This window comes from Elephantulus edwardii, unplaced genomic scaffold (assembly GCF_000299155.1).
Source record: "Elephantulus edwardii isolate Elephantulus edwardi_28Jun2011 unplaced genomic scaffold, EleEdw1.0 scaffold00226, whole genome shotgun sequence".
Classification (NCBI taxonomy): domain Eukaryota; kingdom Metazoa; phylum Chordata; class Mammalia; order Macroscelidea; family Macroscelididae; genus Elephantulus; species Elephantulus edwardii.
The window spans coordinates 1,579,505-1,601,111 of NW_006399976.1; the positions used below are offsets into that span (position 1 = coordinate 1,579,505).

The 21,607-nt window shown below is 49.4% G+C and overlaps 1 protein-coding gene across 1 annotated transcript in view; it reads left to right on the forward strand.

Annotated features, from left to right (window-relative positions):
* MED26 (mediator complex subunit 26) overlaps positions 1 to 19,399 on the forward strand; it is a 59,631-nt gene extending 40,232 nt beyond the window's left edge. Inside the window, exons 2-3 of the mRNA XM_006898276.1 lie at positions 17,176 to 17,250; positions 17,759 to 19,399. Coding sequence (XP_006898338.1) covers positions 17,176 to 17,250; positions 17,759 to 19,399 — 1,716 coding nt within the window. The remainder of the gene's footprint in view (positions 1 to 17,175; positions 17,251 to 17,758) is intronic.
* Positions 19,400 to 21,607: the final 2,208 nt, after the last annotated feature.

The window sequence follows — 21,607 nt, forward strand, 5'->3', positions numbered from 1 at the left end:
CTCTTCTGCTTTGCCTCAGGTCACTTGAAGAATGGGTACCCCTCCATCCCCCCAGGTCTTCCCACCCCCTTGTTCCTTTTTTTTTTTAGAACTCAGAATGTTATGTGGGAAGGATTTAGTTTGCTTCCACTTACCCACAGGAATTCTTTTATTTTCCCAGGTAGAGTGGCAGTCTATTAATGCTACTTGCCTGTCTCCTCACTGCCTTGGGAGCTAGTGCTCTGGGCAGGCCTACGCTGTCTGAGGGGTGTTTGTGCAGTGACAGTAGTGTTGGTGTGGCTTGGAATTCCTGGAGGCTTATTTCCATGTCTGTGCACCCAGTCCCCTGTCCCTCCCCTGCTGGACTCCATATTGGGAATTACTGCCCAGACCCAGTGATAACAGGGATCAAATGACAACCTAGCGAAGGAACAGGGACGGACAGGGCTCACCATGTTCAAGAGGGTGAGGAAGCTCCTTGTCAGCTCTCTGCAGGCAGCAGGCCCTTGGTGATTTCCTGCTTCCCTTTGTGAGGTGCTCACGGCATGGTAGAAGCTAAGAGGGAAGAACAACTGAAGCAGAAACTATTTGTCATGAATCATCAGGACCCTTGCAGTAGCTTGACACCTGGGAATCTTTTCTTAAGTGAGAGATGAGGGCAAGTAGGTGTGGATTTGAAGATGTTCCTTGCGCTTATTGTTATTAAGTTCCTTCAAGTCGTAAACAACTCATAGTGACCCTATGAATGAAAGACCTGAACACTTGTATAACTTTCATCATTTCTCCAGGTTCATAGGGTTTCCGGAGGCAAGCTGTTTCGGAAGTGGATGCCACTCCTGCTTCCAAGCTTGTTTTAATCAGGGAGTGCCACCAAACACTGTCCGCCATGGGTAACCATTATCGCATTTGACACATAAGTGTCACAGTTCTTGCACTTAGAAATGTAATTTTTCAGAGCTCAGAGGACGTGATTCCTGGTTGTATGCACCAGGACTTTTTAGTTGAGTGATAGTTCACAAGGCAATGGGAAACAGTGAAAAATGGGAGGGACCCAATAAATAAAGCCCTAAGTATCAGTTACAGCGGTGTAGCTTTGAATGACTTGAACCTGGGTATAAGAGCCACCCAGAGAAGATTACTAGCACCAGGCTGGTGGGAGAGGTCTGCCTGCACTGACTGCCCTGACCTATCTGCTGTCCAAGCTCCCAGGAGGGTGTCTGCCCTCCCTGAGTCTCTGGTACTGTTGGGGTTTAGAGAGCTCACATCTGATGACATTGGTGGCCCAGTAAATGGTCTCAGAAGAGTGGCCCAAGAGTGATGATAAGTGGGAAGTGAAGGAGCTTCCTGTGATTTACCTTGTACTGCATCAGGTCCTGCATAATTGGATTGTAAGACACATGGTACAGTTAGGCTGAGTATAAGGGAGAGGATTGAAAAGTAGAACCATCCTGGTTTGCAAGAAAAGTTTGTGGTGAAAACTGGTTGCCATTGTGTTGACTCTGTGTGACAGAGTGGTACGGTAGGTACACTGTGTTTTTCTTCAGTGGTTCATTTTTTGTGATTCTCAGACCTTCTCCATTTGTACAGCAAGGAACTCCAAAGGCCTCAAGTTTGAAGTCATGATGGAGTTAGTGTGAATGGGTGCCTGGGGTAGGGGTGGGGGAATGAGAGAGAAAGGTGTGTGACATTGAGCCCCAGACCAAGACTAACCCCATCCTAGGAGTGAAAGTGCTCTTCCCCAGGGCATTATCAGTGCAGGAGAATGGGTCGAGGGGACAGCAGATGGTTAGGGTACTTGATAAGATAGACACTGATGGGAGGCAGTTGGCCTCCAGGGGTGACCCAGGCAGAGTGAAGATCCAGAGTTGTCTGAGATGGTTTTGCCCAGGAAGAGATGGAGAGTAAAAAGGGTGGGAGGACACCACAACAAGATAAAGGTAAATAACACAGTCTCTTAAAGACAAATACTGTGTAAGGCCATTATTGTAGAACAAGTACGAGGATCCAGGGGGGGCTTAATTTTAGGATCACACAATTTGATGGGTGGAGGGAGGGGTAAGTAAAAGAAATGGGAAAGATCTGGTGTAAAAAATAATGTATATGAACTTTATGAATTTTGTAAGTAAACCAGTGTAAAATAAAATTTTGTTCAAAATTTTAAAAAAACAAAACAAAACAAAAAAGGTGGGAGGAGTGGGACTCGAGATGAAGTGGAGGGTGATGATACCCCAGAAGTAGGTGCAAGGGGCTCGGGAGGTGAAGCTGCTGCCCAGAGGTTATGTAGAGAAGGACTGATGGGTTGGTGTTTTTACTTTGATGACGTTGGTGGCCTCAGTGAGCAGTTTTGGTGTGGTGGTTGGGGTGGGATCCAACATATTGGAAAGTGTAATTCTAGTTTAGCTTGCATTGCAGACCCGCAGCACTTCTCCCTTAGCTGCACCTGCTTCCAGTGAGTAGTCTGGTTTCATTGGAAAGGACCGCACCACTGAGTGGAATTAGGGTGAGAGGAAGGAAACTTGAGGAAACACACATTAAGGAGGGGTGTCCATGAACAGCATATTGGAACCTTGCCCTGTGTTGCACCATCCTCACGATGATCTTCAGTGGTCTTGTTCTAGCCCATTGTTGCCATCACTATGTCATTGAAGCTAGAGGTAGCAACATAAGGAAGCAGCATCATAGACGGCCTAAGAAGGAACTAAGGAACATCTCTGGTCTCCCAAGTGCTTGATGATTACTTGTACTCTTTGCCTTCTTTGCTGCCTGAGAATGCAAAGCCCCAGGGCAGGCTTCCAGGTGGGGTGGGTGCTCTGCCCCTCACCCCTGACGTGTGGAGGGTGCCAAGGGTTTGTGTTCTGAGAAGTATGAGACTCGCTACAGACTAGACAGGGGCTGCTGTTGAGGAGCTCAGATCGTCTTTGAGATGTCCCGAGGCTGTCCTGTCCCTCAGTGGGAAAGCTGGGCAGAAGCAGTAGATGTAGCTAGGACCTCAGGAACCATGGTGCCACCGTGTGGTCATTGGCTCTGCCTTCAGGTTGTCTCCCAGGATCGCACAGTCTGGCTTCACCGTCTCCTAATGCCTAGCTTTGACAAAACCTCTCAGAGTTCTGCTCATGTAACCTTTTTGGCATAATTTCAGGAATGCCAAGAAGGTGCATTTGAGAAAACATTTGTGGTTATGGTAACTTCCAGGAACCACTAATTTAGAACTTGAAGGTGTTTGAGAAACCGGGTCTGGTTGAACGATTATCTTTGCCTGAAGGAATCACAAAGCCATGCCACCCCTGACCACAGGACTGGGGGGGTACCAGAGCGGCAGGTAGTGAGAGGCATGAGTACACATAGAAGCGGGCCTTGAACACTCTTCTCTTGCCACATTGTCCGCGAATGTCTGTCCCTTCATGGAACCATATGAGCACTGCTGAGAGAAACCTCAGGGTACCTAGGACACTCCAGGAGTGACTGCTGTAGGTAGTAGCTGCAAATAGAGCAAAGTTACATTAGTGTCCCAAACACGTTAGCTTCTCCAGCATGAGTCCCTGCAATCCCAGCTTGCCCCGGAGGGAACCCCAAGGCATTTGTGCTATTGGAGTAGCATAGTGCTACAGCCAAGAACATTCCTATGTGCCACTTGTTCTTGCATCTCTCCTTCCTTCCATCCATCTCTCTCTTCCTTAGTTACTATTACGGAGCTCCTCCTATGTGCTCCATCCTCCATCTGTCATATGGGGGGGGGGTGTTCATGCTGCTGTAATTCTACAAGACTTCAAGTATCATCAGCGTCACCCAAGATGGGCAAATTTCAGTGGAACTTTCAGAGTAAGTTAGCCTAGGAAGGAACTATCGGATGATCTGCTTCTGGAAACCCTATTGATCAAAGCGGAATACTGTCTGGTAGAGTGCTGAAGATGAGCACTGCAGTAATACACAGTAGCCACAACAATGAGTGTGAGCATACAGGCCATTGTGAAAGAGGAGGCAGCTTTGCCATCAGTTGAGTGTGGAGTTGCCATTAATTGGAGCCTGTTACAGAAATTGCTGTGTGCTGAGCACCACTCTTAATTACTTGGGATACTACTGTAACAGAAGATGCCTGCCTTGTGCATCCATGTCAGGTCAGGGACAGGCAGTATGGCAAATGTAGGAAAGACAGAATATACACGTGCACAGCCTGGGCAGTGGAGCCTATGAAGTGTCCCCGACTTCCAGGTAGCTTCTTGCCTATGTGCAGGATGTTACCAGAGCTGTTGAGATCCTTGTTCATCTGGGGACTTGACATTCTGGGTGTCCTATTTCCTATGGCAGGTGGCTGCCTGCAGGCTCTTGGCCACTGCCAGCCATGGTTAGAAACCCCATGCTGCCCACCACTGAGGGTGTAGCTGTCCAGTGCATGCCACCTCTGCTGAATGACCTCAGGCACAGGCCAGCACCTGGCCAAGTCTTGGGCAAGGATGTGGAAGTAGTTGTTTCAAGTGATATTTGTTGTATTTAGGGAAAGTGACACTCTGACAACTGTTGCCATTTGCACAGTTGTGTGTGGTGACTTGAAGGTGTCTGCTTGGCACTGAGAGCAGTACCAGCCTTGTACATGGTATGGGTCCATCTCGTGGAGCAGAAGTGGAATTATCCCTGAGACCCTGGCTTGAGGGTGAGGAAGAAGGGAGAGGAGCTTGATGAAGATGGCTCAGGGCAGGGCCCTGGAGCCCGGAGAGAGGGATGGTGGCCTCATGCTGACAAAGGCTACTTGCTCACTGTCCAGTTGATTGTTTGCAAGGAATGTGTTAGTGTGATTTGCTAATTTTGTGCCTTTTTTGGATTTAGGGTTACACCATGCCACATCTGGGAATAGCCCTGTGACCTGGCACTGGTGCAGGTAGTATTACGGTATTCTGTAGGGAGAGCCTGGGCTTTCATCTTGAAGAAAGATACCAGGCAGCACAGGGCCTGAGTACATAACAGACTGCACCATCTCTCTTAGAGTGGAGTCCCTGTTACCTGAGAATCTCATCCAAGTGCAGGCTAGGCCCCGAGGGGTCAGTGCTAGAGCTGAAAGAGAGAGGAAGGGGTTCCATGCCTGACCACTGGTTCCTTTGGAGAGAAGTAAGGGTTTCAATCAGCTTGCTGTCCCTGGAGCTTTGCAGAGCAGGGAGAGGAAGGAGGTGGAGGGTACACCAAGGGCATTTCAGCAATAGGAAGGGATATTGGCTGTCTCTGCACCAACTGATGTAGTTTGGACACTGGACACATCAACAGCTGCCACCCTGTTTAAACCTGGAACATCTCACTGGCAGTCGCAGTCCACACAGATATGCAGGCAACTGGCTTGAGAGCATGATCGGTAAGCTCAGCCCAGGTTGTTCTGCTGGGTGTTTTATTAGGTCACAGATGCATTTCTCTGCTTCCTGGCATCAGGTGCAGCGTGTCCTAAGAGTAGTCCAGCCTTTAGAAACAAAGAGTCCCAAGCTTTTCTGTTAGTGTGCATGGGAAGATGGTGTGCTCTGTGCATTGCTGCTGTGTCCTGAGACCCCGGCTCCAATTAGATAGTGTGATGATGTTGAGTACGGTCAAGTTAGAACTGACCCATAGCTGACCCTCCAGGTTTTCAAGGCAATTAATCACACAGGAGGAAATTGCCCATCCTTCTCCTTTGGAGCAGCTGGTGGATTTGAACCACCTGTCTTTGGGATTGTAGTACAGCTCCCTACATCATGCAATAGATATCTTAATTAAATAGATACCAGTTTAATGACTAAGCTGTGGCTGATCCAGGCCATAGATTTTTCAGCTGCTACATGTGCATCTGAAAGATGGACAGTGAGTAAGGAAGACCAAAGCAGAATTGATGCCTTTGGATTGGGACGCTGGTGAATAGTATTGAATATCCTATGGACTTCCAAAAGAAATAAATCTGTCTTGGAGAAAGAGCAACCAGAAAGAATGGTGAAAGTTTGTCTCATGTGCTTTAAGTGTGTTGTCAGGAGAAACTGTACCACAATCAGAATAATTAATGTATATTCATTTCAAAAAATTCCTCATGCCTTTTAGAATCCTCCCTTCCTGCCCACCCTGTCCCTTTCTAGCACTGATAGATTATTTTGCCCTTTCTGACAACTTAACCTTTTTTGTTGTCAGCCCATAGCTGACCCACTGGCGTTTTTGTCCGAGGCAGTAAATCACACTGGACCCATTCTTATTTTACAGAGCAGCTGGTGGATTTGTACCACATGCCTTTAGGATTGCAATACAGCTTCTTACCACTAGGCCACTGAGAGCTCCCTCCTTTTGGGTGCTATCACATCAGCTACAACTCGTAGTGACCTGTGAAGAGATGAGAACTTTTCCCTTCTCTGCACCACCCTCACGATCTCTGCCATATTAGAGCCCACTGTGGCAGTCATTGTGGCAGTCCCTCTTGTTGAGGTCTTCCTGTCATTCTTTGACCCTCTGCCTTTCCCAGCGTGATGTCTTTTCCCAGAGACTAGTTCCTCCTGACAACATGCCCGAAGCATGTGAGACAGACTTTGACCATTCATGCCTCTAAGAAGCACTGTGGTGGCACTTGCTCCAAGACAAATGTGTTCTTTGGGCAGTCCATAGGATATTCACTACTTTTCTTGCACCTCAATCCAAAGGCATCGATTCTGCTGCTGACTTCCTTATTCATTGTCCAACTTTTCAGATGCATGTGAAACAACTGTAAATATTACGGCTTGGACCAGGCACATCTTATTTGTTAAACTGATGACTCTTTAAACAAAGATACCTATCACAAGATATAACTTGTTTAATGATCTAACGAGGTCCTAGGAAAGACAAGAGAGGAGATGGAACCTCAGGGCACAGAAGCAGTGCATGGAGCCCGCAGTATGTGCTCTTTGTTGTTGCTGTCTTTTTTTCCCCCCGCATACTTAATTTTGAGGTTCAGCTATTTCCAAGGTGGTTCTGCCATTAGCAGTGTTTGAGAATTCCAGGTGCTGCACATCCTTGCTCACAGTTGATGTTAGCCTTCTAGTGAGTTTGTAGGGAGTGCTGATGGCTTAGCCCGTAAGGAGTTGTACTGGTAATCCAAAGGTGACACCTGTCTGGGGGTTCAAGGTGCCTCTGAGGCAGAAAGATTGGTATTAGCCTCTCATGCCGTTTACAACCTCCAAAGACCCGCTGGACTGGTACAACCATGAGTGGTTCTGAATTTGGGGTTTTGTCTAGGTTTCTTGAGTGTGTGTTTAAGAGCCTTTGTGGCACGGTGGTTAGATCTTGGTTGTTAGCCAAAAAGTTGTTGGTTTGATCCCACCTAGCAGCTCTACAGGAGCAGCTCTGAGAAAGGGGGGAAAAATCTGGTGATTTACCATCAAATCGGAACCAACCCATAGCTGACCCTCCAGCAGGTTTTCAGAGGCAGTTAATCGTACAGGAAGAGGTTCCCCATCCTTCTGCAGAGCAACTTTTGGCTTCGAACCACATGCCACCAGGATTGCAGCTGCACAGCTTCTTGCCACTAGGCCACCAGAGCTCCCTTTAGTAGACACTACAACCAAGAAAAGTCTACAGAGCAATTCTCTGTGACCCATGGGCTTGTTATCATTTAAAATGGATTTAATGACACATAACAACAGAGAGTATGCAGTGGTACCTAATGGTAATTTTCATTTCTGTTGTCCTAATGATTAGCAATGATAATGAAAAATACTCACTATACATACCATGGACTGCCAAAAGAACCAACTCATCTATCTTGAAAAAAGTACAGTCAGAATTCTCTTTAGAAGCTAGAGCAGTGAGACTTTGTGTCACATACTTTGGGCATGTTATCAAGAGAGGCCAGTCCCTGGAGGAAGATGGCACACTAACATAGACTGTCATCCATTGTGAAGGGGGAAGGCTGTCGGTGTGGTCGATGTGTAGAGCAGCTGCAGCAGTGGGCCCAGCACAGACTGAGGCAGGCTTAGGCAGCGTGGTTTTCTGTTGCACATGGGTCCCTGTAAAGTGACACCTAGCAATGGTGATAGTGGCATTTTTTCAAGTGTTTTTTACCATCCACGTCTTTGGTGTAATGGCAGTGCAGATAACTTGCTTGTTTATTTCCCCTTGGACCTGAGTTTTTTATAGGTTATCATCATGTATTGTCATCCTTATTCATTGTCCAGTTTTCACATGCATAGCAAATGATTGGAAAGACTATGGCCTGAATCAGACACACCTTAGTCTAAATAGTAGAATAAGGATGACAAAAGAATTAACACCTTTAAGGTGTTGGAGAAGAGCACTGAACATCCCATGGATGGCCAAGAGAACGAACAAATACAGATATGTCTTGAAGAGGGTGCAGTCAGAGTGCTTTTTGTAGGCAAAAAATGATGAGGCTTCGCCTCACATACTTTGGGCATGTTGCTAGGAGGGGCTCTTCCTTGGAGAAGGACATGAAGGGTGGAGGGTCAGTGACGGAGAAGACAACCCTCAACCAGGTGGATTGATGAGGTGACTGCTGCAATGGGGCTCTTGTGTCAGAACGTGTGAGGATGGCACAGGATAGAATAAGGTTCAGATCTTTGCTTCATAAGGTCACTGAGTCGTGATGGCACAGCATCATGTATTATATTACAGATAAGGCCCTTGTTTATAAATATTTGCATTTATTTCCTCCTGATTTCTGGTTGACCTCACTTTATTGTCTTTGAAGAGAAAAAAAGAAAAAAGATGGTTTTTGTTTTATTGAGCTTTTTAAAAAGTATAGTTCTTCGTTGTTTGTGCTTTTTGTGTAACATATTCTTAAATCTTTGCCAAATCCATGTTTTCTCCAGCTGTTTTGCAGTCTTAGCTTTACACTAGGCCCTGTTGTTTTGCCATCATCCTTAACAGCAGCTCAGCAGTACCTCCTCCCCCTGCTAGGTGTGACGAAGAGCCAACTGTAAACCCGAAGAGTCAACGAAGAGTCAACCGGGCAAGATGCCTAAGTTCCTTTTGCAGTGTGATCTTCAATTTGCCCCCTGCTGCCCTAAGTGTCCAGTTACTGACTTAACTCTTCCAAGCCCCAGCACCTTTGCCTGCCCCTTTCTGTTGGGCAGGAGTGACTGGTAAGGTACCATGGGACTGAAGCAAATGGAATTCCTGGCCACATTTAAGTATAAGAGACAAATCCGCTGTTAGGGACCTCTCCAGGGTACTGAAGACCAATGGTGTCACTCTGGAGACTAAGGTGCGCCTGATCAGGCTATGATCTTTGCAATCACTTGTTATGCACCAGAGAGTTGGACAATGACTAAGGAGGGTAGAAGGAGAATTGATGCCTTTGAGCTGTGGTGCTGGAGAAGAGTATTGAGAGTACCATGGACTGCTAAGAAAACAAAGATATTCCTCCTGGAGACGGTTAAACCGGGTGGCTCCTTGGAGGCAAGGATTCTGAGGCTTCGTCTGACATACTTTGGACATGTTGTAAGGAGGGAGAGGTCCTTGGAGAGGGACATCATGCTTGGGAGGGTGGAGGGACGGCATAGAAGGGGTAGACCCTCTATGAGGTGGATTGATTCAGTGACTGGGGTAATTGGGATGGGTGTGTCAAAGGCAGTGAGATTGGCACAGGTTAGAGCAGGGTTTAGGGCTGTTGTACATAGGGTCGCTATCAGTCGCAAGCGACTGGACGGCATATAATAACAACATAAGAGACAGGCAGAATAAGATGGTATGCCAGCCTTACATTACTTCTCAGCTACTTCCGAGTGCAGGAAATGGACCTCTTGGAGCCACCCCCTATCTTTTAGCCCCTCCCCCGACAGATCGTCCTGCCTGTTACCATGGAGATGTCCAGTCTGAGACTGAGTGCTCCCCTCTTGGCAGAGTACATCTAGGGTGGGGGCGTCGTGGCAGGCAGAGTCCGCTGCCTGGCTTGCTGCTCACTGCAGTGTGGACCACACTTTGCAGCGGCTGGGGTGCTGCTGCTTTCTATTGGCACACACCCGACACTGAATTGTGGGGTCATTTGCAAGACATGGGGTTTATGTTTCATGGACAGTGTTGACATCTTTGGTCTTCTCCCTGGTGGCTCCATCACAGAAGCACCCACCAAGAGATTCCTTCCTGTGTCCACTTCCCATTCAGCTCCCACAGGGCCCGGGAGCAGCAGTAGGGGCCCAGGCAGCCACTTCAGACTTGGCCTGCCCACAGTATATTTGCATGGTGGTTCTGTAGGTGTTTGTCCCCTGTCACCTCCTATCTCCAAGTCTCTAAGACTGACCCACTTAGTATTTGGGGGGAGACAGAAGAGTGTGCCCTTAGACCCCCTGGGATTCCCCTGCTTGGTAAGGCTGAGGCCTTTCTGGTGCCCTTAGATCTCTCAGAGTGGCATGATTCTTTTCTATATCCCCAACCCTCCTCACCCCTGCCTGCCTTTCCATTCCTAGGAAAGACAGCTTGTCTGGGATAGGAAGCCTGCATGAGCATCCCTAATAGGAATGCAGAGCTGAGTCTCACTGTGCTACAGTTACATCAGGGTAGAGTCAAGCCCTCCTTTGCAATAGGCTGACTCCAAACAGAAGTGATCAGGAAGAGCCAGGATTAAGGCCGCCTCTGACCCCTTCCCAGGCTGAGTTGGACATTGTGAGTGCTGCATCTTGCCTGGTCCTCTTGGCTTGGCCCAGGAGTCATTTGCAGAGTTTTTGTGGTGGTGCTGGAAGTCCCCTTACCAAGTTTGATTCGTGCTCTCAGTTGTGTGCTCCCATGGGGGTGGGGGAACCCTGGGGAGCAGCCTCTCACGCCAGGAAGCTCTTTGTAAATGGTGAGTAGCAGGCAGTCTTCCTCTTGCAGCCCTGGGCAGGAGGGTGCAAGGCTCTGTGGGGCCCCTGGGGAAGAAAAGGGGATTGTAGCCACCTAGGAAGGCTTGAGCCCCAAACAGCTGTGGAGGCAAGCCAGTGCTCACTAAAGGATTGCAAAGGAAAGCAGACTAGGTGGGACTGGTCAGGAGCAGGGGCTTCAGAGACAGAGAGGGGCCCTTTGGATGAACCCCTGCCTCTGGTGCTACATGGTACAGGTTTGGGTTGAGCAGATAGCTTTCTCGCTGGTGACTGTCCAAGTTAAATGGTCTGTGTAATCTAGTCTATTTTGCATGAACCCCAAAATTGGTTTAAAGTGACTTTGTGTTTGCGTACTGGGCTGCCTAGACCTGTCTACTGCCCCTGCCATATGGAGGGCCAGCAGCTGGGAACACCATGGGACTCCAGACATCCTGAAGGGCAGGAGGGAGGCCTAGGCTTAGATAGTGGCTATAGCCCATGTTAAGGTGGTGGCGCCTGGCCTCTCCCCTCCAGGATAGGCCTTAAGGCCAGTGCAGATGCCCAGGAACTCCGGGACCACCACTGTTTCCCTGGATGAATATAGCCTCACTACTACCTGGTGCCTCTCCCCCTCACTGGGTAGAGCCTCAAATGAGGCATGTGGGCAGGCAGAGTCTGCCATGTCCAGTGGGAAAAGTCACCTGCCTGGCTCCACTGTCCTTGTGTGTAAATGTGTGTAAGGATGATGAAGGAAAGGGCTTCCGCCCCTGGGGCCGAAGAGGAGGGCTGCTTGCTTGCTCTGCTCCTCCTCCTGCCCGCGGTCAGTGCTCTTGCTGGGGGGAGGTGTGGAGTATAAGGTGATGTATGTCCATGCCAGCACCAAAGCCCTCCTTCTCAGTTCCTGTTTCAGGTCAACCCAGAAATACTCCCATGTGGTGTCTGGCCATTTTTTGATAGGCCCTGGAAATTGAGGGCTGTTTTCAGTGTTGGGGTCTACCGCAAGGCTGGGTTTTGGGAAATTCTGTATCTCTGACACAGGAAGATCTGGGCTCACTTAAGTGCAGTTTGTTTTGGTGACCTATCTCCAGTTTTGTTATGGGGAGGGGTTTTGAATGCAGGTGGCCTCCCGGGCCTGGGATTTCACAGAGAAGTTCCTTGAGTTGGAGTCTTGGCTCCAGCAGGGACCGGAGGGACCAAGAATCCTCACACTAATGTTGCAGGAGCCAGGCTACCAGGGGTAGACAGAGCCAGTGCTGTAGCCACCTCTTCATTGAATCCTGTGTCTGCCTTCCAGGCATAAGTGGACAAAAATCATGTGAGGGTTGGGGGTTGCAGACAGCACTGTGCACCAGTTGTTAGGGACACGTGGATAACCTGGCTGCAGGCTTGGTCCTGGCTGTCACATACTCTTTTAGGAATGCCATTTGGCAGGTAGGTTCTAGGGGTTTCTTTTGAGACTGTGTGCCAGGGGAGAACTCTAGGGAAAATGTCTGACCAGGGCATCAAAACAACTCAGGCACTTTCCTTTACATGCTACACCTTCATAGACCAGAGATGAGGGTGGGCAGAGACCACCTTCCCCTCACAAGCCACACTGTCACAAAACTTGGAGGAGGGTCAGCAGAGACCATGTTGTGTGGGGCTCAGGGAGGGTGATGTGCTGCCTCCCTACTTTTGTTTTACCACCTTGTCCACTTCCGTACTTGGAGGCTCATGTGTCCCTCTCTCCATCCCTCAGATTCTGTCCCCTTTCTTTCAGCCAAATTTTTTTATTCTTCACAACTTCCCTATTCTGCTCTTAGTCTTATCTTCTGCCCCAATTGAGAGCCCTCTGATGAAGGTGATGGAGGCAAGGGCCCACCTTATTTTGATCCCCTGGGTCCCAACTTCACTTGGTCTAGAAGCCTTTAGAGGGGGCTTCTCTGCCAAGCTTGCATCATCTGGAGGCACTGAGGGTTGGGGGGTTGGGTGAGCAGGGAGCTTCAGGACAGACCCTTCCCAGGGCACCAGCCTTAGCCATCATTCAATAAGGGAAGGCAGGATGTCTGTCCCAGGCCTTCCTGGCCAACATAAAGGCTATGAGGGATCAGCCCAGTTGATCCAGACCTCCTGGGCATTCAGATTTATCCCTCCTAAGAGCTGAAGGCCTCTGCTGTGCCTGAACTCAGGGGCACAAGAGCATGTGGCACCTGGCCACAGCTCCTAGGTATTCTCGTTTCTTGATGTCTGGCAGCAGGAGGGCATCCAGTCACAGACACTGTGCATCTGACTGGCTGCTCCTGGGCGGGTCAGTTCCAGGACCTAGCTTTAAATATACCCACGATACCAACCAGGGTGGGACCTGTTGGTGCCAGACCTGGGAAAAAGGGCTGACCTTGCTGCCTCAGGACCTGCCTGCTCACTGCCCATCAAGGCGTATTTGCCAGGCATATGGCTCCTTCTGTGGCAAGAAGCTGTGGCTTGAGATGGGGAGAAGAGTCAGGATCATCCTAGATTGAAGATGGAGAACAGACCAGGCTGAGGAATACAGTAACCCTCAAAAGCTGAGCTCAGAAGAGCTCTGGTGGCCTAGTGGCAAGAAGCTGCACTGCAATCTTGAAGGCACGAGATTCGAATCCACCAGATGCTCTGCCGGAGAAGGAAGGCTAATCCCCTCTTGTGCCAGTCGGATCCGATTCAATGGTATACGACAAAAGGGGGGGGGCGGAAGCTGAGCTCATCCCTCCCTTGGTTTAATGGATGGGCTAAGGGTATACACATATACTGGTATTTACAAGAAATGCTTCCAAAAACACAGGCAAATGCCACAGGTTGTGAGTGTTCTTTGATGTCACTTATTTGTTTCATATACTGCTGGAAGAAAATTTGGATGTTTGTGCAGAGGGGTGGGGGTAAAGTTGTACTCCGTGCAAGTCACAGCAACCAAACTGAGGCCGCACATGTCCATGGATCTGCCCCACCCCTCAATAAGGCCTCTTTGTCCCTGGCATAAGCCCCAAAAGGCTACACCTGCCAGAAAAGTCATTGAGCTGCTGCTGCTGCTGTTAGGTGTTGTCAAGCATGACTCATAGCAACCCTGTGAACAAAAGATCTGAACCCTGCTCTATCCTGCACCGTCCTCAACATCCTCACACACAAGAGCCCATTGCAGCAGTCACTGTGCCAGTCTACTTGGTTGAGGGTCTGCCTCCTTCACCAACCCTCCACCCTTCCCAGCATCATGTCTTTCTCCAAGGCATAACCATCCCCTCCTAGCAACATGCCCAAAGTTTTTGAGGTGAAACCTCATCGTTCTTATCTCCAAAAAGCACTTCAGCTATACTATCTCCAAAACCTACCTGTTTGTTCTCTTGGCTGTCTATGGGAGCTCTTATCACAGCTCAAAGGTGTCAGTTCTTCTTCCGTCATCCTTATTCACTGCCTAGCTCACAGATGTATAGCAAATGACTAGAAAGACTATGGCCTGAATTAGATATACTTTAGTCCTCAAACTGCCATCATTACTCATCAATAATTTAGAGAGGTCTCTAACTGCAGATTTTCCCAGTGCAATGCTCTCCTTATTTCCTGATTGCTGGCACCAGGGGTATAAATTGTGGATCCAAGCAAGATGAAGCTGTTGGCAATTTCACCCTTCAACCATCATGACACTGCCTGTAATGGTAAGAAACTTTGTTTTCTTGACATGAGGTGCAATCCATAGCGAAATCTGCATTCCTTGATCTTTTGCAACAAGCGCTTCAAGTCCTCCTCACTTTCAGCAAGCAAGGTTGTGTCATCTGCCTAATGCAGGTTATTGATGAGTCTCCCTCCAATCCTGCTGCCACACTCCTCTCAATAAAGTCCAGCTTCTTGGAGAATACACAGAATCACTATACCAGAAAGAATTGATTTACACTGAAAAATTTCAGGAAGTACCATGTCAACAGGAGCCAGTGGCAATGAAGGAGGAAGTAGAAGCTGCATTGAAGGCATTGGCAAAAAATAAGGCCCTAAAATTTGATGGGATACCAGTTAACTTATTTCCGTTAACAGATGCAGCCTTGGATGCATTCACCAGTCTGTGCCAGGAAATTGGGGGGACAGCTGTCTGGCCAGCTTGATTGGAAGAGGTCCATATTTGTTCCCATTCCCAAGAAAGGGAATGTGGAAATTATCAAAACAATATCCTTAGTATTACACGCAAGTAAAATACTGCTGAAGACCATTCAAAATCTGCTAGAACAGCACATAGATGGGGAACTGCCAAATGTTCAAGCAGGATTTAGAGGAGCCTGTAGAACCAAGGATATCATTGCAGATGTCAGATCGATCCTGGCTGAAAGTAAGAAATACCAGAAGATTGTTTATTTGTGCTTAATATTGACTATGCAAAGGCAGTTGACTGTGTGGATCATAATAAGCTGTGGCTGACATTTGAAAAGAGTGGGAATCCTCATATTGAACCTATATTTGGGCCAGGAAGCTATTTTCCGAACAGAGCAGGGTTTAAAATTGAGAAGTGAATGCATCACAATCTCAGAGGCACGTGGTTCAAACCCACCAGATGCTCTGCTGGGGAAGGAGGGACAATCTCCTCCTGTACCAGTCAGATCTGATTTGACGGTACATGCACACACAAAAATTAAAAAAAAAAAAAAAGAAGAAGAAGAAATGAATGCATCAGGGTTTTATTCTCTCTCCATACCTATTCAATCTGTATGCTGTTTCATCGAGCTGTAGGAGCTCTTTATATATTGTGGATCCAAGCCTTTCACTGGGTACTTGTTTTGTCAGCATTTTTCCCATGGTTTATGATGGCTTACCTACTTGCTATGAAGCCTGGTGGCCCAGTGGATAGGGAGCTGTGATGCTATCCTAAAAGTAGCACTTCTCTTAAAATTTGGAGTGGCTTCTCAGGAAAGACATGGACATTCTCCTCTCATGTGACTTACAGCCTCATGAGGTTCTTCTAGGAATCAGTTTCAACTCGACAACTATGAAGACTTGCTAACTGGTTTTTTACTTAGCAGAACTTAAGCCAGTTGGTAAAATATTTTCATTTCCAGTAGTTGGTGCTTTGGGACTCCTAAGTTAGAAGTCTTTGTACTTCAAGGATGCTGCTGTTTCTTCTGAGAAGCTTAACTTCCAAATTTTGAGCTCTAATTCGTGTTGGGTGTTTAATGTAACTGGAATCAGTGTATTTTAGGGACTTGTTAATGCGGCTCTCATTGCTGTGTGGGTTCCTCTGGAGGATCCTGGTCGAGTGCTTCGACTCTTGCTGACTCTGTTATGACACCTGTAGCCATGCTGCCATGGGTCTTCTCAGGGTGAGGTCCTGACCTTGAATGGGGTCACTGGAGGGGACAGTCCATCATCTGCACAAAGGATGAAGATGATCATAATAACACTTATCTCATGGGTAATGACTGGAGGATTTTTACTTAAAACAGGACTTGCACATGGTACGGCATGGGGAGGACTTGCTGGATCCCTTCATGCCTGACTTCCCCAGGTCATCCCACCCCACCCCAGGTATACCAGCTGCTGCTCTGCTAGGTTTCTGTCTATGGTTCATGATCTTCATTTCTAGTTTTCTGATTACTTCCATTTATTCATGTGGAAGTATTTTGGTCCTGTTTTTAAAAATGTTTTGAGACAAGCTAATGGAAGTTGAATGAGAATAGAAATAATAAACGATGTTGACACAGTGTGAAGAATGTAATCAGTGTCCCTGGTCATTTTGCTAGAAACTGTGGAGAGTGGGTTGTGGTGTGCATATTCTCACTGAAAAGAAACTACTAATTAAAATGAAAAAGAAATATTTTTTTCATATAAAAGTACACGTCAGTGGTTTTTAATCCTGTACAGTGTTATGCAGCTGTCACCACCATGATCTAGTTTTAGAATGTTCTTTCACCTCAAGGAGAAACTCTGGCCTCTTCCTTCCTACTCAAAACCCCTGTAGACTTCTCATCTATCTTTGCAGACCTGCCTCTCTGGGAAATTCCTATAATTGGTGCTCTTTTCCTCAGAGTTCATCTCTTCGTGTTCCTGTGGTCTCTTCGGAAGACCTCCATTTCCATGTAATCACACTGATCAGTTTCTTGTGTTATTAAACATTTTAAGGAAATTCTGGTGGCCTGTGGAGTAAAGGGTTGGCTGCGAAACCAAAGTGGGTAATTAGAGTCCACCAGCTGCTCTCCCTCTTTGGAACTGTCGGAGCGGTCAGCTGTGAATCAGTTCTGATGGCAGTGAGATCAGTCATTTTCCTTAGGCTTTGAGATTTTTACTTGATAAATCCTTTGATCTCCTTGCCCCAAATCAGATGACAAGTGGGGTTGTGTCCGAGTCATGATAAACCAAATGCTAAAAGGAGCTGGGAAAGGGGGTCCTTGGGCAGGTGGGAGCATGAGGAGCAGGACAGATGTTGACCTGTGCTTTTGTCTTGCAGATCCGGAACATGGTGGCGGTGCTGGAAGTCATCTCCAGTCTGGAGAAATACCCCATCACCAAAGAGGCGCTGGAGGTGTGTGCTGTTCCTGTCCTGGGTGGGGCCACTCTGGTGGAGTTCTAGGGCCCCTCTTAAGATAGATTCGCATGGTGGCTGTAACAGTGGGCTCAAGTATATCAGAGTTGGTGAGAGTGGCACAGGTCAAGGTCAGGTTCCGATCTGTCATTCATAGAGTTGCTATGAATTACAGTCGACTTGACAGCACATAACAGAATGGGCCGCCATAAAACCGAATGAGCCACTGCCCTCTCTGTGAAAGACCTCACAGTGTCTGCATGTTCTAAGCAAGACTCAGTTGTCCCATGAGTCCCTGCAGAGACTTTGTTTTCACCCCATGGGCAGGCAAGGTGGTTCCTGGCACATGTGAGCTGCATAACCGGGGTGGCCCACTTGTTTGGTGGGGTGCGTGGCTGGAGACCCAGGTTCTTGGGCCCCAGAAAGCAGGGTAGGGGTGGAGTTATCACAGAGCTCGCCTCTTGGGTGAACTCTGCCCTGTTCTCACGGCACTCTGCCTCTGTTACAGGAGACGCGGCTGGGGAAGCTCATCAACGACGTCCGTAAGAAGACCAAGAACGAGGAGCTTGCCAAACGAGCCAAGAAGCTATTGCGGAGCTGGCAGAAGCTCATTGAGCCTGTGCACCAGGGCGAGGCGGCACTGCGGGGACTGCCTGGCACCACTGGCTCTGCCAACGGGGGTGCCCATAACTGCCGACCAGAGGCAGGGGTAGCCTCTGGGCCCCGGAGCATCCACGACCTAAAAAGTCGCAATGACATCCAGAGGCTGCCCGGGCAGCGGCTGGACAGGCCAGGGGGCCGCAAACGCCGGGGGGACCAACGTGACCTTGGTCATCCTGGGCCACCACCCAAGGCCACCAAGGTCAGCCATGAGCTCCTGGCCCTCAGCTCATCCCCACTGCCCACCAATGGGATCAGTGGGAGCCCTGAGAGCTTCACTGGAGCCCTGGATGGCAGTGGGCACAGGGGCCCTGAAGGTCGCCTGGAGCCTGGTGAGAACGACAAGCACAGCAGCTGGATCCCGGTCAACGCCGTGAGGCCGCACACTAGCTCTCCAGGCCCAGGTCTGGGGGCAAAGACTGCCTCACTGCAGCCACTGGACCGGGTGGATGAGACCCCAGGGCCCCCTCACCCCAGGGGGGCCCCTCGCTGCTCCTTCAGCCCTCGGAACTCACGGCATGAAGGCACGTTAGTCCGGCAGCGGAACCCATATGTGCCCAAGGGCTCAGTGCCCAGCCCCTCCCCACGGCCTCCATCACTGGAGACTACGCAGGCACCCTCGCCACTCCCTCTGGCCCAGCCCCTTACACCCCCTGTCCGGAGGCTAGAACTTCTACCTAACTCGGAAAGCCCAGGGCGCTGGCCTGACCAGCCTGAGGGTCACCAGAGGCTGGCAGGGCCTGGCTGTAAGGCAGGGCTGCCACCGGCAGAGCCACTGCTCCTGCTGCCACGAGCAGGCCTCTCACCGGACTCCTCCAGGGCGGACAGTGATGCTGCCTCTTCAGGTGGCTCAGAGAGCAGGAAGAAGAAGCGGTACCGGCCGCGTGACTACACAGTGAACTTGGATGGCCAGGGGGCTGAGGCAGGCGTTAAGCCTGTGAGGTTAAAAGAGCGCAAGCTCACCTTTGACCCTATGACAAGACAGATCAAACCCCTGACCCAGAAGGAGCCTGTGCAGGCTGAGAGCCCTGTGCGTCCTGAGCCACCCCGGACTGAGCTGGATGCGCAGGAGCCCAAGGGTAGCCTGCAGAGCCCCTTCGAGCAGACGAACTGGAAGGAGCTATCACGCAATGAGATGATCCAGTCCTACCTGAGCCGGCAGAGCAGCCTCCTGTCGTCTTCGGGTGCGCAGACACCAGGCGCCCACCACTTCATGTCCGAGTACCTTCGGCAGGAGGAGAGCACCAGGCAGCACAGCACCCGTGAGACACATGTACTGATGCCACACAGCCCACCTGCGGACCTGCCTGGGTGCACGCGGGAGGTCACGGAAGATGACCTGGAGCGAATCCAGGCCCACCAGTGGCCAGGCGTGAACGGGTGTTACGATACACAGGGTACCTGGTATGATTGGACGCAGTGCATAGCACTCGACCCGCATGGCGATGATGGGCGCCTGAACATTCTGCCTTATGTCTGCTTGGAATGACCGCCTACTGGGCGGAGGGTGGGTGTGGAGGCCCAGGGAAAGCACCTGGGGTGGTGGAATGGGTGCCCCTGTGCTCTGCCCTCATGATTCTCCTTCTTTTGTGAAATGCTGCTACCAGTTTACTAACAAACTTGCATAGGAAGGACTTCGGGAAGGACAGCAAAGCGAGTTCGGAGCACTCCAACAGCCACCTAGATGGAGTGCGGGTCCCGCCCGGAACCCCAGCTGCAGGCAGGCACAGAACACTTGTGGAAGATGTTACCTTTAACAGAACCAAGAGCACACATCTTATTTATGTGCATTTGTTTGTGTTGTCATTTGGCCCTGAGGTGTCTGCAAAGGTTGGCAGGAGCGTGGCCTTTGTAAGCTGTGTGCTGGGTCCAACCCAGCCACTGCTGAGTCTTGTTTCCAGCCCCCTGGGGCCAGGTGGCATGGTGCGGACAGCCCCTGAGCCACTAGTTCAACCCCACGTTTCCAAGGCAGCCACACTTCTTACCTGGTTTCGGTTACAATCCTGTTTCTAAGGAAATGCTGCAGAAATTAATTTTTCAAGAGTTAGTTTTCTCCCCTGTTCCATCTTACCACTGTTCCATCTTAACACCAGCCAAACAACTTTCTCCCTTCTCATCCTTCCCTCCCTTCCTGCACATATCTTGAAAATCTCATCTTTCTAGAGTGCCCCACCCAAAAGAAGCCCCAGAGAAGTCACCGAGGGTGCTATGGGGTGTGCGCTGTGCTGGGCAGAGGCAGCCTGTCTGGGCTGGAAACACTCGTGACCATTCCTTTAGAGTCGTTTGCCTTATGGTTATCTGTCAGAAACGCGAATTGCAAAAACAAGGAGCCTTAGTGAATGTACAGTACCTAGACTTCTGGGTCCCCAGGACGCAGAAGGGGCAACTTTGCTATTTGGTCCAGTAAGTGGACACCTTGTGATATAAATGTGGAAATAAAAAAAGAAAAAAAAAACCATTTGCACAAACCAGCCTAGGCGTCTTTTCTCATTTGGTCTTTGCAGCCGAACCAACACTTCACATATCCTTTCTTGGAATCTGGATGAGCCAGAAGGCCTGGCCCCACCCCTAAGATTGTGTCCGCTAGGGAGGTGGGGCCTACGGTGGCAGGAAGTCACCTAACTGCTTTCCAGGTGAAAATTCTGGTCTCCCAGCAAAGCCACGGATGCCACTCCTACCTTTGGGGATCACCCGTTAGATTTGGGTAGCAGAACTAGGGAGGCTCACATGGAGGCATCCTGCTCCACAGTCACCTACCCCACAGGGGGACATCTAGAAATATGCCCAGGTTTCGAGGGCTGCATGATGACAGCAGAGCAGAGCATCACTCATCCCATCCCCTCCCTAGATGAGAATGCACATGGCACAGAAAGGAAAGGTTATATGACCCCTTCACTTTGTGGGGTTCACCCCCTTAAAAGTACTACATGCTCCTAGAGGCTGAGTCGCTCACCCTTTGGCCTGGCCCCGGACTGCCTTAGTATCTGGCTAGTGTGTCCAGTTTTTAAAGAACTTTTCTCCTTTTGGATAGATAACCTTGTCCCCATCTACCCCCACAGATAAGGCGCACACGTGTCTTTTAAGAGGGACAGCCCCACTGTTCACACAACACATTCCATTGTGGAGGCAGCGCTGAACTGTGCGGTGCCTCAAGCCTGAAGCTGCTTAGGGCGATGGGGGTGAAGGGGCTGCCTGCCAGCTCTGCTGGAGCCCTAAAAAAGTTCTCTTAGCACTACCTGAATAAAGGGTCCCAGGTGTAGTTGGAAGACGTCAGAGTGCTGATGTCGGTGCCCCATGAGTACCCTGTGCTGGACTTCTGGGTAGACCCCGCCTCAACAGATGTCCTGAGCACCAGTAAGCCCTAGGAGACCTGTGTTTTCATAACACTTAGATAAACTGATAATGAACTATGATTACTCTCAATATTCTGAGACTCAAGTTGAAGGTGTCATGTCTTAATTCGCCAAGTAAATGTAGAATTTTATCCACTCCCAATCTCCTCCCCCCCTAGCTGAAAGCACAATATTTTTGGAACAAATGAACACTTTTGGTAGCATAAGTACGCTTGCACCCGGGCTTTCCTCCCCTGCAGTCTGAGCCGGCAGAGCCTGGCGCCGATGAGACTGATCTACGGACTCTGCCCCGCCATGGACACCTACCGCACGGAGTCTTTTTTTTTTTTTTAAGGGAAAAAAAA